At 54.9% G+C, this 18,956-nt stretch overlaps 1 protein-coding gene across 2 annotated transcripts in view; it reads right to left on the bottom strand.

Annotated features, from left to right (window-relative positions):
* Positions 1–18,693, bottom strand: part of FHOD1 (formin homology 2 domain containing 1) — a 67,555-nt gene extending 48,862 nt beyond the window's left edge. Inside the window, exon 1 of one of the 2 annotated variants that reach the window (XM_069739338.1) lies at positions 18,405–18,693. In XM_069739338.1, the coding sequence (XP_069595439.1) occupies positions 18,405–18,569 (165 nt within the window). In that variant the 5' untranslated portion in view covers positions 18,570–18,693. The remainder of the gene's footprint in view (positions 1–18,404) is intronic. The other variant, XM_069739337.1, reaches the window with a different exon arrangement.
* Positions 18,694–18,956: the final 263 nt, after the last annotated feature.

Genomic DNA, 18,956 nt, shown 5'->3' with positions numbered 1-18,956 from the left:
CCAATGGACGGTGTCGCCGGCGGTGGTAATGCAGAGAATGGCGCGGTGTAGGAGACTATGAAGGGGGTAAGATTTCAATGATTGCAGGTATCACTGGTGATCTCAGTGTTATGGCCGCTATAAATGACGACTGTTTATATATCCGCGGAGCAGAAAAGCCAAGAACGCTCCATTATACAAGATGGATCACATCGTTAGTCGCCACAGAACCGCCCCCCTGATGTCCCTGCGTTTCGCCACATCCCAGCTCCTCTCATACAGATAATGGGACTATAATGAAAGGAAGAACAAAAAACATTATTAATAAAAGGGACTCCGCTTCACCCAAGCAGTGAACTGGTTTATCCCGTCCTAGTGGGAAGAGAGCGCCGCGGGGCCGAAATAAAGGAACAATGGAGCAGTCAGCTGCCTGAGAAACCCGTCGTCATCATCATCATGGCACAGAAATAAAGGGGAAGCCATGGAAAGCTGGGCACGCAGCAGCACAGGGGCTCACCCAGCTTTCCTACTGACATGACACGACGCCCACGCAGTTTGACTATGGACAATAATCAGGTGGTCACCCAGCTTTTCCAAGCTTCTGCATGGCACAGATTTGGAGACGCTGGAATGGCGGCCATACTGGCGCTCACCTAGTCCTTTAATCAGAGTGGGCGTCACCTTTATCTCTTGTGCCTGACCACTCCCCCTTAGGTACAAAAAGTAGATTTGCATAAACCGCGCCGTCATGTGGTGGCGATAAACTATTCCCTGCCAGGAACGTGACAGCCACCAAATCTGAATAGGTGAAAGGTGTCTGCCGGAGCGGCCCTGCGGCATTACTGCCGACAAGGACGGGGATGTGGTGTCTCGGTGCAGGGCAATAATTAACACCCGGGCGGAGGAGCAGCCTTAAAGGGACGCCGCTATCTGCTCAGATTAATCCTCAGATCACAGTGACCCGTCTGCGGCCCCTTTAAATCCCTCATTACTGTTCACGGCCAGACGAGAGAAATTACAGAGCACGTGCCTGACCCTTTAATACCAAGTAATACCAAGTTCACCTGAATCAGAAGTGACATGTAATAATCTGCGGGATAACACCCCGGGGGCGAGGAGTCACTCCGAGTAATGTCATAACCTACATCACACCCCAAAAGTCTTATGGTCTATCAGGTAGGTGTCTGAGAAGACCCCCGAGAGGTTGGCAAATCCCTGGCACACCGTCACAGACTTGGAGATCATTCATGTGTTTCCAATGGGCAGAGGGGAAAGGACCGCTGCTAGTCACTTGTCTCCTATAGACACTTCTGTTCCTCCTCTGGAGCCCCCTCCTCACCCAAAAACCCCTCGCCGTCCGTCCCCTCGCCAGAAAACCCTCCGTCATCTGTCCGTCCCCCCACCAGAAAACCCTCTGCCATCCGTCCCCGCCTGAAAACCCTCTGCCATCCGTCCCCCGCCAGAAAACCCTCTGCCATCCGACCCCCGCCAGAAAACCCTCTGCCATCCGTCCCCCCGCCAGAAAACCCTCGCCGTCCGTCCCCTCGCCAGAAAACCCTCTGCCATCCGTCCCTCGCCAGAAAACCCTCTGCCATCCGTCCCCCCGCCAGAAAACCCTCCATCGGTCCGTCCCCCCGCCAGAAAACCCTCCGTCGTCTGTCCGTCCCCCCACCAGAAAACCCTCTGCCATCCGTCCCCGCCAGAAAACCCTCTGCCATCCGTCCCTCGCCAGAAAACCCTCCGTCCGTCCCCCCGCCAGAAAACCCTCCATCGGTCCGTCCCCCCGCCAGAAAACCCTCCGTCGTCTGTCCGTCCCCCCACCAGAAAACCCTCTGCCATCCGTCCCCGCCAGAAAACCCTCTGCCATCCGTCCCTCGCCAGAAAACCCTCCGTCCGTCCCCCCGCCAGAAAACCCTCCATCGGTCCGTCCCCCCGCCAGAAAACCCTCCGCCGTCCGTCCCCCCCACAAGAAAACCCATCGTCATCCGTCCGTCCCCCGCCAGAAAACCCTCCGCCGTCCGTCCCCCCCACCAGAAAACCCATCGTCATCCATCCGTCCCCCGCCAGAAAATCCTCTGCCATCCGTCCCCCGCCAGAAAACCCTCTGCCATCCGACCCCCGCCAGAAAACCTTCTGCCGTCCGTCCCCCCGCCAGAAAACCCTCTGCCATCCGTCCCTCGCCAGAAAACCCTCCGTCCGTCCCCCCGCCAGAAAACCCTCCATCGGTCCGTCCCCCCGCCAGAAAACCCTCTGTCGTCTGTCCGTCCCCCCACCAGAAAACCCTCTGCCATCCGTCCCCGCCAGAAAACCCTCTGCCATCCGTCCCTCGCCAGAAAACCCTCCGTCCGTCCCCCCGCCAGAAAACCCTCCGTCGTCTGTCCGTCCCCCCACCAGAAAACCCTCTGCCATCCGTCCCCGCCAGAAAACCCTCTGCCATCCGTCCCTCGCCAGAAAACCCTCCGTCCGTCCCCCCGCCAGAAAACCCTCCATCGGTCCGTCCCCCCGCCAGAAAACCCTCCGCCGTCCGTCCCCCCCACAAGAAAACCCATCGTCATCCGTCCGTCCCCCGCCAGAAAACCCTCCGCCGTCCGTCCCCCCCACCAGAAAACCCATCATCATCCATCCGTCCCCCGCCAGAAAACCCTCTGCCATCCGTCCCCCGCCAGAAAACCCTCAGCTGTCCGTCCCCCCCGCCAGAAAACCCTCAGCCGTCCGTCCCCCCACCAGAAAAGCCATCGTCAGCCGTCCGTCCCCCCACCAGAAAAGCCATCGTCATCCGTCCGTCCCCGCCAGAAAACCCTCTGCTGTCCGTCCCCCCGCCCTCTTTTTCAGGACTTCTCTGAAAACATAAAAGGAAGGATGCCCTGAAATGTATCTGCTCGATGCCCCCGATATCATCCGCCAGGGTAATTTACAGAACATTTAGATGGGCCACTCTCAGCCCGTTAACGAGCGGAGATCAGTTATGTACACATTCACGAGCCGACACAAAACCATGTGAACAGAACGATCATTAATAAGAGCATCCGGCCAACAGACGTCATGTTGTCGCCAGCACATTACTCACCTACATGTGGCGATGTGCTGCCGATTGCCGAATCATCGCTTACACGATCTGATCGCCTGTAGAACGAGCACTGGCTGATTATCGGCTGATTTTGAGGCCCCCCCCATACAGATTGGATGACTGATCGATGGAAATGTTTTATCTTCGGCGGTCCTCTCGGCCCCCAGCGATTACAGCGTGAGCAGACGACTGTGGAGGAGGCTGAAGGTCACGGGCAGGAAGCGATTTGTAAGGTGATTTGTCATTTAGGATTGTAAGAAATCCGGATGCCATCATAGGGGCCAATACGAGTGGTCATCGGGGGCAATCCGAGCAGTCATTTGGGGGGGTGGCAAGTAGTACGAGCCGCCATCAGGTGCGGGGGGTAATATGAGCATCTATAAGGTGTGGGGCAATACGAGCCTTTATCATGGGGGTAATAAGAGCCATCATGGGTATGCGGGGGCAATACGAGCCCTCATCGGAGGGAGGGGGGTAGTAAAACGAGCCATCATGGGTATGCGGGGGTAATACGAGCCGTCATAAAGGAAGAGGTTGGGGGGGGGGGGTTATATGTCATTTTGTATTCAAGGAACTGACTTATACTTATCGTTGGATGCACTGTAGGATAGAGGAGCCGGATGATGGCCAACATGGCTACAATGGTGAATGCCACCCAACTTTCTGAAGCTCCTGAATAGCAAATTAACAAATTGGAGGGAGGGATAATGCAATTCAAGGCAAAATTGCCATTCAGGATCCTGGAGAATCTGGGTACCAGCCGTACGGCCATATTGGTTGCTGGACTCGAAGTAAAATATAACCGCTAAGAAATGAGCTATGGACTTTTTAGGATCTTGGGTGGGGGGTGGTGGGACTTTTTGAGCGCAGCAGAGCCATAATCTTCCCCGCCAGGATCGCGTCAAGATTTCTAGCAGCGATTTCCCAATCATGTCCCCGTGCCAGGGACCCCATCCTCAAAACCCAGATGCCAGACTCTGCTCAAAACGTTCAGTCTGTGCCAGAGAGCAACTAAAAATGGGAACTTCAGGGGGAACATAACCCAGAACAGATGTGGCTGCCCAGAGCGAGCGATGCTGCAAACAGGCCGATGAGTAATGCGCTGGAGAGGAGGCACCGGGTCCGGCTTCACGGGGAAAGGAGGCGGGGGGGCCATCTGACCAAAACAACACCACGTTCCTAAGAGACGGGGGCGACTTTACAAAACGGATGACGTCCTCCACACCCGCAGAAATCACCGCTGCAGTGACCGGCACCTTCTAAAGGAGTCATCAAGAAGCAGAGAAAACCTCAGATGGGTCTCAATTCATCATTTTCAAGATCTCTGCTTGCCTTCAGTGAAGGGAAGAGATAACATTTACATTTAGGATTGCGCCCTGTAGTTTCCCTAAGGGGCACCAAATCCAACAGACTTTCCCATTGGCCGATTGGTCACATAAATCAGGTCCCGGCAGCAGTCAGCCCCCCACGGCAGCAGTCAGCCCCCCCACGGCAGCAGTCAGCCCCCCCCCACGGCAGCAGTCAGCCCCCCCCCACGGCAGCAGTCAGCCCCCCCCCACGGCAGCAGTCAGTCCCCCACGGCAGCAGTCAGTCCCCCACGGCAGCAGTCAGTCCCCCACGGCAGCAGTCAGCCCCCCACGGCAGCAGTCAGTCCGTTACACAGAGCTTGGTGTTATTACAAGATGGCAACTGTGAAATTCCAGATCCTCGCCTGCGCCGGTCATTCATCCCCTACCACAATCCATCCATGAACCCAACCAATCACCTAGACCGAGATTAAAGGGTAACCCCCCAGCAGACTTCTGCCATTAGGATACTTCGTTACAATGTGTCAGTGCAAGTAAAATGTAGGATTGGAGTCGACGCTATGGAGCTACAACAGCCAAGGGGATGTTCAGGATTTACCAAAACAGGAAGAAAAAAAGAACAAAGTTGTCTAATAGCTTACAGTTATAGAAGAAGGATCGGCGAGCCGCCATGCTTTACACTGCTGTGCCTGCAGACTGCTGCTGGACCACCAAGGGGGATCCCTAAAAGATACCCCACAATTATACACAGGTGGGTGCACAGACTTTTGCCCCAAGAGCCGCCATCCTGATAACATTGTACGTGGGGTTTCTAGAGACAAAAGCGACATGACGTCAATGGTTCAGAATGACAACAAAACAATAGCGGAGCACGAGACACAGGAGCAGCAGGTTGTCAGACACGACCCCTGACCTCTACCAGAACAATCCGGCAGCCGCTGCGGGCGATGTCCTCACCATTGTTAGTGGGATGTTATACACCTCGTAATGAAAATCTACAGGGCAAGAAATCAGAGATCGAGCGGGGATGTCACCCATCACATCGGTCCGAAAGACTAGTTATGGCGGATAATTAACTATTTGGCTTCCAGGTGAGCCGGCGATCAGGTCCCTCTGCTACTAAAGGGTTAAAATGTAGCCGTACTCCCCATTCCTGGGCGATTAACCTGAGCTACAGAAGAGGACCAGTCTGGTGACATACCTGAAGTACAGGCAATATGTACGCCACACAGAAAATAGCAGAGGCAGAGAAGTGCGGAGGATCCACAACTTCTGCTTGCTGTCAGGGAACGGAAACAGTCTGGTTTAGTTTTTTAGCATATGGAAACGAACTAAATAATCCAGCCTGCGAGCGACAACCGTAGCCGTTTATTTGTAGCAAATAAAAAGGTAACAGTGTGATCTGCTCACAAGGGTAAAAAATAAATAAATTAAAAAAAAAAAAAAAAAGCCTACACTGGGCGCCCCACTCACAGAGGATCGTCTACACCCGGTCCTATAGTAAAGTCTCAAGTAAGATTTGCACGCCCACAATCGCTTATCGGCAATCGCTTAGTGTCGGGACGTTCGCTCACAAAATGTTTCTGCGAAACTCAAGAAGCACAAGTGTAAAAAATGCCATTATTCCAAATTTGTGATAGAGGAACGGCACATCCTTGTAACCTTGTCTGAGACTTAAGACCATAATAAAAGCGGACAGGCCTAAGATTGGGGGGAAAAAAAAAAAGAGGCCAGGTAGACCCCCAAGAACTGCACCCTGTGGCTACCCCCGATGTCTTACTAACATCTATATATATAATTGTCTAAGGGTTTTTCCGTCTGTCTGTCTGTCTGTCTGTCCTGGAAATCCCACGTCTCTGATTGGTCGAGGCCGCCAGGCCTCGACCAATCAGAGACCGGCACAGCATCGACGTAGAAATCCCGCGTCTGATTGGTCGAGGCCGCTAGGCCTCGACCAATCAGCAACGGGCACAGCGACGATGATGTCATAAAGGACGTAGACATCCCGCGTCTCTGATTGGTCGAGGCCACCAGGGCAACGGGCACAGCGACGATGATGTCATAATGGTTGCCATGGCGACGATGATGTCATAAAGGTTGCCTCGACCAATCAGCGATGGGCACAGTCTGCCGCGAATTCTGGAATCATCATTGTCCATATACTACGGGGACATGCATATTCTAGAATACCCGATGCGTTAGAATCGGGCCACAATCTAGTATCCCTATAACACTCCTGGGGACGGCTGGTGTCACCTGTATCATCTATAAAAGGGCAATGAAAGCCATTTTGCTGATTGCAATGATCCCCCCCAGCTTCTTACGGACCCTTCTGCGGGGAATCCAGCTCTCATACTATCAAGTGTCAGTTCCAGTCGTAAACTAGGAAGCTCAGGTCCCATCTAGATAAGCAAGACCCCAAGATGAGAACGTCAAGGTCTCCGGGTGACCACCATGCCATATTGGTGATGTTTGCAGCAGCTCCAGCCATAAAGCGATGAGCTATGTGCACTGTAGTATCATGACCTGTGAACCGGCCGAGATAAGGTCTGTGTATGGGAGCAATCAGGGTGTGAAGGAGCAGATAGCGCAGAGGCCCAGGAACAAGGGGGCAGATAATCTCCCAGCCAGGACAATGCGGCTCTTACTGCACAATAAACTGCAACTGCAGAGTGCTCAACTGCTCAGCCTTAAAGGGGATTCCCAAACTGGAAAATTGGCCTTTAAATCTTCCGGGATATAAAAATAGGATATATTCACCTTTCAACTTTACTGGGGTCAATACAGGGCTATGCCATGTCACCGGGTGGCGCACAACTGAGGCCGCAGAGACTGGAGCTGGACATCACAATGGTGGCACACAACTGAGGCCGCAGAGACTGGCACTGGACATCACAATGGTGGCGCACAACTGAGGCCGCAGAGACTGGCACTGGACATCACAATGGTGGCGCACAACTGAGGCCGCAGAGACTGGCACTGGACATCACAATGGTGGCGCACAACTGAGGCCGCAGAGACTGGCACTGGACATCACAATGGTGGCGCACAACTGAGGCCGCAGAGACTGGCACTGGACATCACAATGGTGGCGCACAACTGAGGCCGCAGAGACTGGCACTGGACATCACAATGGTAGCGCACAACTGAGGCCGCAGAGACTGGCACTGGACATCACAATGGTGGCGCACAACTGAGGCCGCAGAGACTGGCACTGGACATCACAATGGTGGCGCACAACTGAGGCCGCAGAGACTGGCACTGGACATCACAATGGTGGCGCACAACTGAGGCCGCAGAGACTGGCACTGGACATCACAATGGTGGCGCACAACTGAGGCAGCAGAGACCGGAACTGGACATCCCAATGGTGGCACACAACTCAGGCCGCAGATATTGGCACTGGACATCACAATGATGGCACACATCTGAGGCTGCATAGACTGGCACTGGACATCACAATGAACAAGGAGGGGTTTCTGGTGACCTTCTGTGCAGATACCGGGAAAACTTAATATACTTTAATGACTTGCAGTGTCGGGAAATTGCAGGGTCCTCCCTTTGAGGGGGTAGTAGTCCAGGGTGGTAGTGGAAGAGGTCTGTAGCGCCATCATCGCGCCTTGACAATGAAGCAATCGCTTTAATCATCTGCAAAGTGAGCAACATGGATTACGACATCACGAGACGGTGATGTGGCAAAATAACACTTCAAAACCTCTGCACATAGATATAAAAGCAGCAGATGTGTCATCAGACGGACGTGACCACATCCTGCAGGACTCAGGTAATGGCGGCGATGCCGAAACAGGCGGCAAGCAGGGGCTTAATAGGTGCAGGGGTTGCAATCGCACCGGGGCCTGGAGACTAGCGGGCCCTGGAGACTAGCCGGCCCAAAAGTCCCTTTGCACATATGAAAGTCTATTGCTATTAAACACTTGTGTTGAGGGTCCCATTGGAGATTTCGCATTGAGCTTTAAGTAAAGCCTGGAGTAATAGCGGCCAACAGGTGACAGGGATACAGTGCCGGATTACTGGAAACGCTGGACTATTGGTCATTCAGTGACTGATCTCCACCGACATAGGTGGCAACCCTGGCGCTCCACCTGCAGAACAAGGCTGGTCCCCGCGCCTGGCACTGCGGACCCGCATAATAAATGTTCGCACCCTCTGGCCACATGGGAGGGCAGAGTGCTTTACTGAATACCCAAGGTATAAAGCCAGCGGACCTGCAACCCATGGCTCCACAGACACTGGGAAACTACAACTCTCAGCATGCCCTGCTGATGTAATAACAGTCAAGAGAATGGTGTTTGGCGGAGAAGAAAAGGGTGCAGAAAAAGAACAAAAATCACCGAAATAAGTTCCAATCTCGGAGGAGATTACGCAAGAACCAGAGAAAACAAACAAATCATCCGTCAGAAATGAGGAAAATGTTACGAGCGGCCGCGGAGCAGGATGTGCTACAGTCACAATAGGAAGTGAGTGGTGACCCCCTGCAGAGCCCCCCGAGGGCGAGGAAGACCCAACACCGGCAGCAAGGGGCCGCCGGCTCCAGAAAACAATCCACAATGCACCACGAAAATAGAGACGTGTATAGTACAGAGTCTGATAATCCGGCACCTGGGACACAGGGATTACACTCCAGTAATACAGAATATCTGATAATCTGGCAATTAGACAATCCCATTCATGCTGATGGGTTGTTACAGTGTACCAGTCTATAGTGTAGGCTATTCACTTCACACAGGAGGACATTGACTGATACATTGTCACAAATCCTCAAATGGGAAAAGTATCAGGGGCAATGTATATAATGGTCAGTTTGGAAGAAAGCAAAAAAGTACTTGCCATGGCAGGTATGGTATTGTGGTGTATGATCTTTGGCAGCATGGCATATGTCGCTGCGTAGCCCCAATCGGCTGTAACCCCAGACACAACCCGAGGGCTATCAGATGTCTACGGCAGGATCAATAACGATGCAGCAACACAAAACATTTCATTCTGCGGAGCAAAAAGTGTGCAAAAAGCAAATGCCATCATCACATTTACTAAGTCACACAACGGCCCAGGCTCACGTCAGAGCTGCAGCAGCTGATAAGACGGACAGTCAGCCGCATGACTGCAGGGGAAATATACAGCAGACACATTAACGGCGTACTACAATCACAGGCTGCACCATGATCCACAGGAGGATGGAGCTGCGGCCCAGGACACGAGTGATCCGAGGACTGCAGAGGAGGGTCCACCGCATACTGCACACTCATCGTATGGAGACATCAATCTGCCCCCTAAAAACTAGTCACATCCCTGACAGCAGTCCCCACCTCTAGTGTATAGTGTCATGTACTCGGGGGTCCCCAAATGAAGTATATGGCAGCTGTCTACTCCTCCAGCATATCTGAGCTCAGGAGGCATCAACGTAAACCATTAAGAGTTTTTAATTTTTTTAAATGGCCCATAAAAATGAGAATCTAGCTGCCAAAAGCAAGTATTACATTTTTTTTGTTTGCACGAGTTTTAATAGATTTTACCCTTTTGAGTTTCAATTTCTCAGCTCTCTGCTTCACCACTGAAATAAGATCAAACAGCCCAAATTTCGGTCCTGAGAGCGTTAAAATGTATCACTCTGGAGTGGGAGTCGCGACGCATCGCTCTGGAGTGGGAGTCGCGACGCATCGCTCTGGAGTGGGAGTCGCGACGCATCGCTCTGGAGTGGGAGTCGCGACGCATCGCTCTGGAGTGGGAGTCGCGACGCATCGCTCTGGAGTGGGAGTCGCGACGCATCGCTCTGGAGTGGGAGTCGCGACGCATCGCTCTGGAGTGGGAGTCGCGACGCATCGCTCTGGAGTGGGAGTCGCGACGCATCGCTCTGGAGTGGGAGTCGCGACGCATCGCTCTGGAGTGGGAGTCGCGACGCATCGCTCTGGAGTGGGAGTCGCGACGCATCGCTCTGGAGTGGGAGTCGCGACGCATCGCTCTGGAGTGGGAGTCGCGACGCATCGCTCTGGAGTGGGAGTCGCGACGCATCGCTCTGGAGTGGGAGTCGCGACGCATCGCTCTGGAGTGGGAGTCGCGACGCATCGCTCTGGAGTGGGAGTCGCGACGCATCGCTCTGGAGTGGGAGTCGCGACGCATCGCTCTGGAGTGGGAGTCGCGACGCATCGCTCTGGAGTGGGAGTCGCGACGCATCGCTCTGGAGTGGGAGTCGCGACGCATCGCTCTGGAGTGGGAGTCGCGACGCATCGCTCTGGAGTGGGAGTCACAATGTATCAATCTGGAGTGGGTGCAATTGTAACAAACCCACTCCATTCCTAGGGTTGAGGGGCTCGTAACGCAGGACCTGGTTAATATTCCGTGGCCCCCGCCTCCAACCTACTGGAATCCTCGCACCTCTTCTGATATGCCAGCTTGCGCGATGTGATGCATGTGCACCTCCGCTGCATTCACAGCGGCCGGCAGAGCCCGGATCTCATGGTTCCACCACCTGATCATGGGATTAGTGCACGTCCTGGCGGATGGTACCCCAGCCATCAGCAAGTTACCCACTACCTGGGGATAAGGGATACCTTGTTATTTTGGGGTGGGTGGTTAAGTTTTCATCCTCTGGATGTAAACATGAGTGATCCCATTCACATCAGTAAGCAGAGATCTTGAAAATAGGAACAAAAGACAAAAGGAGTTTAGAAAGTTCCAGAATGTTTCATTACATTTCTCTCTCATTTTTTTTTTTTTTTTGGTGTGAAGCAACATCAAAGGCTCCGGGGAATAATAAGTCAGTGATGTATTTACAGTGGGGAGTCTGAGTGAACGTTACTCAGTAATCCCAGCCATCGTGAGTCACGGCCACCGTTCATTACACACATTCCTAACTTTCCTTTACTCCAGATATATTACCATAAACCCATGACACGTGTGGCCAAACAGGTTTTGCTGCGGTGCCCCGAGGTGGGTACTATGGTGCCAACTGCCGGATCATCACATGACGCCTCCGGGAAACCCCCGATGGTGCGTAAACCGGACTCCTTACTCCATGGGATCCACCATACAAGCCGAGATGCCACTGTTCACAGAGCATCTATGTCAGGGCATGCTGGGGGGTGTAGTTTCACAACAGTTGGACTGATGCCACAGATACCAGAGAGAGACCCTGTAATATAGCAGAAGTTGGGGGGGGTCTGACTCGTTCTACAGGGCAGATCTTGCATCATCAGACCCTGGGGGCCTCCAAGATTTATAATGAGGGTAATGTTAATGAGAACAAGATGGGGACAGGGTCTGTAATCCATCATGGGGAAGCTTTGTCTTTGGGGAATCTGATGACTGGAGAAGGTAAACATGCACAGCTCCCCTCAATACTTCTGTGTGGTACACTGGATGTAAACAGTCACACCTTTACCTGAGGCCCCAGAGATTACAGCAGTAACATAGGACCTCCGACCACATCCTGACCCTGGTGAAGAGAACGCCTGTCATTCAAGGGGATCTACCATCCATGCGCCCCTCTGCAGAACCTGCTGCATTTACAGAGGATCAGGCCATTTCAAATAGTTTTCCGACAGACTTTTGGCAAAAATTATTTGCCGAATCGCGGCCTGTGCGTTTTAATTTTGTGGCAATTTGGAACTCTGCTGTCAAAGAAAAGTATCATCTTACACAGATTGACAGTCGATCCATCAGCGCCCGGCTATCTCCGCCTGTCCCAAGCAGAATGAGCCAGGAGCCCCAAGACACGGGATCGGTGGGGATCACTGACCAATCAGAAAGTGATCTCTTGTCTTGTGCAGAGATGTCAACTTGCAAAGTTGAGAAACCCCTTAACTAAGATTTTAACAGCAAAAGGCTGAAAGCTTGCAAATCTCTAATAATTCTCAGCAGCTGAGGATTCGCTACAATTGTATCTAGAGTGGACAACCTGCTGTGATCTAAACACGTCAGTAGCAAAATTCAGGAGAATGCTATAGACTGGATACAATTGTAACAATCTGCATGAGGTCTTTTCAACAACGTTTCCATTCACTGACTGCACACAGATAATAAACCGGGGAAGAACAGAAAAAGTATATAATAAAGTAGTAAAAACACTACAGATCGGTTAAGATTCTTTTCCGTAAGATCTGACGTCCCCTGTAGGTTTCATAACATTTCCTTGAATAGAACCAGGACTTCTAAATACATAGGCTGGACCGATACATTATAACAAAATCTCAGGACAGCCAAGGGGTGAGCGGATCGCCGGGCAGGCCGACCAAGGGGAAAGCGGATCGCCGGGCAGGCCGACCAAGGGGGAAAGCGGATCGCCGGGCAGGCCGACCAAGGGGGAAAGCGGATCGCCGGGCAGGCCGACCAAGGGGAAAGCGGATCGCCGGGCAGGCCGACCAAGGGGAAAGCGGATCGCCGGGCAGGCCGACCAAGGGGAAAGCGGATCGCTTGGCAGGTCGACCAAGGTGAAAGCGGATCGCTGGGCAGGTCGACCAAGGGGAAAGCGGATCGCCGGGCAGGCCGACCAAGGGGAAAGCGGATCGCCGGGCAGGCCGACCAAGGGGAAAGCGGATCGCCAGGCAGGCCGACCAAGGGGAAAGCGGATCGCCGGGCAGGCCGACCAAGGGGAAAGTGGATCGCCGGGCAGGCCGACCAAGGGGAAAGCGGATCGCCGGGCAGGCCGACCAAGGGGAAAGGGGATCGCCGGGCAGGCCGACCCAAGGGGAAAGCGGATCGCCGGGCAGGCCGACCAAGGGGAAAGCGGATCGCCGGGCAGGCCGACCAAGGGGAAAGCGGATTGCAGGGCAGGCCGACCAAGGGGAAAGCGGATCGCCGGGCAGGCCGACCAAGGGGAACGTGGATCCCAAGCAAGCGGGTCTGGTGTTCGTAGAGACGTCAATGCAATTACAATTTAGTCAGGAGAGATTTAAGCAAAGACAGAGAGGCGCGATCAAAAGGGTCATGGGGAGAGGTATGTTCCCGGGAGCCAGCAGACTGCGCCAGGCCTGCAAACAGTTACTTCAGCTAAATTTGGGATAGACACATATGGAAGAAGGGCGTGATCACGTCGCCCCAGACACAAGGCTTAACCCTTTCACCTGGCAGTAGCTGGCTCTGCCATGCTGCTCGCATCCTCGGGATTAGCTGTGAGACGGATTAGAGAGGATTCAACTGCAAGGAAAGAAACAAAAACCAAGAACCTGCAATACGGCACGTGATCCGGAGAATCGGCGGCATCATGGCGGAGACGCAGGATACCCCGCCATACCACAATACCATCTCTATTATACCCCATACAGGATGAGGGTCGAGACCTCCAGAGAGGAGGGATGCTCGGCCTGGAGATCACTGTCACAAGAGGCTTTCACGGCCAGCGGAGGATTATAGTAGGGATTGCAGGCGGGAGGGTCACTAAGGGGCATCGGCAGAAAACATTACAAGCAGTGACTTGTAGAGCCAGAAATAGCCATGGAGGGGGCAGAAACCAGGAGGTGCAAAGGGCGCTGCAGAACAATGCACTGATAATAACCCAGAAGATCGAGGAAGATGGCATAGAATATGGTGAGGTGTAAAAAAATCGATATAGCTTTACTCAGCCCTTCCCCCCAAATAAACGCATAACGACTGAGGCAACAGGGTCCATGTAACATCACACACGAGGAAGGCAAACAAGCAGCGCAACAACGATGACAACAAATATGGCGGCTGAGGACTGATGGAAAATGACTGTACACAGATGTCAACGGATGCAGCGAGAAGTCATGTGACGTCTCCAGGGACAAAGGAAGAAAATCATCTTGTGACACAAAGCACCTGACCCCAGAGCTTACGCCCCCCTCAATACTGCAGTGCGACCCCAGAGCTTACACCCCCCTCAATACGGCAGTGCGACCCCAGATCTTACACCACCCTCAATACTGCAGTGCGACCCCAGAGCTTACACCCCCCTCAATACAGCAGTGCGACCCCAGAGCTTACACCCCCCAATACTGCAGTGCGACCCCAGAGCTTACACCCCCCTCAATACTGCAGTGCGACCCCAGAGCTTACACCCCCCTCAATACTGCAGTGCGACCCCAGATCTTACATCCCCCTCAATACTGCAGAGCGACCGCAGATCTTACACTCCCCCCCCCCAATACTGCAGTGCAACCCCAGATCTTACACCCCCCTCAATACTGCAGTGCGACCCCAGAGCTTACACCCCCCCAATACTGCAGTGCGACCCCAGAGCTTACGCCCCCCTCAATACAGCAGTGCGACCCCAGAGTTTACACCCCCCCAATACTGCAGTGCGACCCCAGAGTTTACACCCCCCTCAATACAGCAGTGCGACCCCAGAGTTTACACCCCCCCAATACTGCAGTGCGACCCCAGAGTTACACCCCCCAATACTGCAGTGCGACCCCAGAGTTTACACCCCCCCAATACTGCAGTGCGACCCCAGAGTTACACCCAATACTGCAGTGCGACCCCAGAGGTTACACCCCCCCAATACTGCAGTGCGACCCCAGAGTTACACCCCCCCAATACTGCAGTGCGACCCCGGAGGTTAAACTCCCTCAATACTGCAGTGCGACCCCAGAGCTTACACCCCCCTCAATACTGCAGTGCGACCCCAGAGTTTACACCCCCCCAATACTGCAGTGCGACCCCAGAGTTACACCCCCCAATACTGCAGTGCGACCCCAGAGGTTACACCCCCCCCAATACTGCAGTGCGACCCCGGAGGTTAAACTCCCTCAATACTGCAGTGCGACCCCAGAGCTTACACCCCCCTCAATACTGCAGTGCGACCCCAGAGTTTACACCCCCCCAATACTGCAGTGCGACCCCAGAGTTACACCCCCCAATACTGCAGTGCGACCCCAGAGTTTACACTCCCCCAATACTGCAGTGCGACCCCAGAGTTTACACTCCCCCAATACTGCAGTGCGACCCCAGAGGTTACACCACCCCCCCCCCCCCAATACTGCAGTGCGACCCCAGAGCTTACACCCCCCAATACTGCAGTGCGACCCCGGAGGTTAAACTCCCTCAATACTGCAGTGCGACCCCAGAGCTTACACCCCCCAATACTGCAGTGCGACCCCAGAGTTACACCCCCCAATACTGCAGTGCGACCCCAGAGTTTATACTCCCCCAATACTGCAGTGCGACCCCAGAGCTTACACCCCCCTCAATACTGCAGTGCGACCCCAGAGCTTACACCCCCCAATACTGCAGTGCGACCCCAGAGCTTACACCCCCCTCAATACTGCAGTGCGACCCCAGAGCTTACACCCCCCAATACTGCAGTGCGACCCCAGAGCTTACAACCCCCTCAATACTGCAGTGCGACCCCAGAGCTTACACCCCCCAATACTGCAGTGCGACCCCAGAGCTTACACCCCCCTCAATACTGCAGTGATCCCAGAGCTTACACCCCCCAATACTGCAGTGCGACCCCAGAGCTTACACCCCCCTCAATACTGCAGTGCGACCCCAGAGCTTACACCCCCCCAATACTGCAGTGCGACCCCAGAGCTTACGCCCCCCTCAATACAGCAGTGCGACCCCAGAGTTTACACCCCCCCAATACTGCAGTGCGACCCCAGAGTTTACACCCCCCTCAATACAGCAGTGCGACCCCAGAGTTTACACCCCCCCAATACTGCAGTGCGACCCCAGAGTTACACCCCCCAATACTGCAGTGCGACCCCAGAGTTTACACCCCCCCAATACTGCAGTGCGACCCCAGAGTTACACCCAATACTGCAGTGCGACCCCAGAGGTTACACCCCCCCAATACTGCAGTGCGACCCCAGAGTTACACCCCCCCAATACTGCAGTGCGACCCCGGAGGTTAAACTCCCTCAATACTGCAGTGCGACCCCAGAGCTTACACCCCCCTCAATACTGCAGTGCGACCCCAGAGTTTACACCCCCCCAATACTGCAGTGCGACCCCAGAGTTACACCCCCCAATACTGCAGTGCGACCCCAGAGGTTACACCCCCCCCAATACTGCAGTGCGACCCCGGAGGTTAAACTCCCTCAATACTGCAGTGCGACCCCAGAGCTTACACCCCCCTCAATACTGCAGTGCGACCCCAGAGTTTACACCCCCCCAATACTGCAGTGCGACCCCAGAGTTACACCCCCCAATACTGCAGTGCGACCCCAGAGTTTACACTCCCCCAATACTGCAGTGCGACCCCAGAGTTTACACTCCCCCAATACTGCAGTGCGACCCCAGAGGTTACACCACCCCCCCCCCCCCCAATACTGCAGTGCGACCCCAGAGCTTACACCCCCCAATACTGCAGTGCGACCCCGGAGGTTAAACTCCCTCAATACTGCAGTGCGACCCCAGAGCTTACACCCCCCAATACTGCAGTGCGACCCCAGAGTTACACCCCCCAATACTGCAGTGCGACCCCAGAGTTTATACTCCCCCAATACTGCAGTGCGACCCCAGAGCTTACACCCCCCTCAATACTGCAGTGCGACCCCAGAGCTTACACCCCCCAATACTGCAGTGCGACCCCAGAGCTTACACCCCCCTCAATACTGCAGTGCGACCCCAGAGCTTACACCCCCCAATACTGCAGTGCGACCCCAGAGCTTACAACCCCCTCAATACTGCAGTGCGACCCCAGAGCTTACACCCCCCAATACTGCAGTGCGACCCCAGAGCTTACACCCCCCTCAATACTGCAGTGATCCCAGAGCTTACACCCCCCAATACTGCAGTGCGACCCCAGAGCTTACACCCCCCTCAATACTGCAGTGCGACCCCAGAGCTTACACCCCCCTCAATACTGCAGTGCGACCCCAGAGCTTACACCCCCCTCAATACTGCAGTGCGACCCCAGAGGTTACACCCCCCTCAATACTGCAGTGCGACCCCAGAGTTTACACTCCCCCAATACTGCAGTGGCCCCAGAGCTTACACCCCCCCCCCAATACTGCAGTGCGACCCCAGAGCTTACACCCCCCAATACTGCAGTGCGACCCCAGAACTTACACCCCCCTCAATACTGCAGTGCGACCCCAGAGGTTACACCCCCCTCAATACTGCAGTGCGACCCCAGAGTTTACACTCCCCCAATACTGCAGTGGCCCCAGAGCTTACACCCCCCCCCCAATACTGCAGTGCGACCCCAGAGCTTACACCCCCCAATACTGCAGTGCGACCCCAGAGCTTACACCCCCCTCAATACTGCAGTGCGACCCCAGAGCTTACACCCCCCAATACTGCAGTGCGACCCCAGAGCTTACACCCCCTCAATACTGCAGTGCGACCCCAGAGCTTACACCCCCCTCAATACTGCAGTGCGACCCCAGAGCTTACACCCCCCAATACTGCAGTGCGACCCCAGAGCTTACAACCCCCTCAATACTGCAGTGCGACCCCAGAGCTTACACCCCCCAATACTGCAGTGCGACCCCAGAGCTTACACCCCCCTCAATACTGCAGTGACCCCAGAGCTTACACCCCCCAATACTGCAGTGCGACCCCAGAGCTTACACCCCCCTCAATACTGCAGTGCGACCCCAGAGCTTACACCCCCCTCAATACTGCAGTGCGACCCCAGAGCTTACACCCCCCTCAATACTGCAGTGCGACCCCAGAGCTTACACCCCCCTCAATACTGCAGTGCGACCCCAGAGGTTACACCCCCCTCAATACTGCAGTGCGACCCCAGAGTTTACACTCCCCCAATACTGCAGTGGCCCCAGAGCTTACACCCCCCCCCCCAATACTGCAGTGCGACCCCAGAGCTTACACCCCCCAATACTGCAGTGCGACCCCAGAACTTACACCCCCCTCAATACTGCAGTGCGACCCCAGAGCTTACACCCCCCTCAATACTGCAGTGCGACCCCAGAGCTTACACCCCCCAATACTGCAGTGCGACCCCAGAGCTTACACCCCCCAATACTGCAGTGCGACCCCAGAACTTACACCCCCCTCAATACTGCAGTGCGACCCCAGAGCTTACACCCCCCTCAATACTGCAGTGCGACCCCAGAACTTACACCCCCCTCAATACTGCAGTGACCCCCTGTGCCCTCCGCCCCCGTTACCTTCAGCGGGGCCTCCAGCAGTTTGTGCACGGCCGGCAGATGCTCGCTCAGGACGGAGCTCTCCGGGAAGTTGTACACCGGGGGTCTCCGCGGCTCCGGGAAGTTGGTGCAGATGAAAGGATCCATGTCATCCAGGTACTGCACCCGGCACTGGACGGACGCCATGGCGGCGGAGGAGCCTGAGACCGACCGACCCACCGACCTCCGCCCGGCTCCCCGGTCACTGCTCACACGGGCGGCAGCGCTGCGCCGCCGCTCTCACCGGGGGCCGGGGCGGGGCCGTGACGTCACCGGGGGCGGGAACTGCGGTGTATAAGGGGGAGAGAGCGCGGGACGGAGGCTGAGTGACGAGAATGGAGGATGTGAGGTGAAGAGGCACTGAGACTGAGGAGAATGTCACCGAGGGGGACAGAGACTGAGGAGAATGTCACCGAGGGGGACAGAGACTGAGGAGAATGTCACCGAGGGGGACAGTGACTGAGGAGAATGTCACCGAGGGGGACAGAGACTGAGGAGAATGTCACCGAGGGGGACAGAGACTGAGGAGAATGT

Source organism: Ranitomeya imitator, chromosome 9 (assembly GCF_032444005.1).
Source record: "Ranitomeya imitator isolate aRanImi1 chromosome 9, aRanImi1.pri, whole genome shotgun sequence".
In the NCBI taxonomy this organism is placed as follows: Eukaryota; Metazoa; Chordata; class Amphibia; order Anura; family Dendrobatidae; genus Ranitomeya; species Ranitomeya imitator.
The sequence above is the reverse complement of the archived record's forward strand: the minus strand, read 5'-3'. Positions and strand labels throughout refer to the sequence as shown.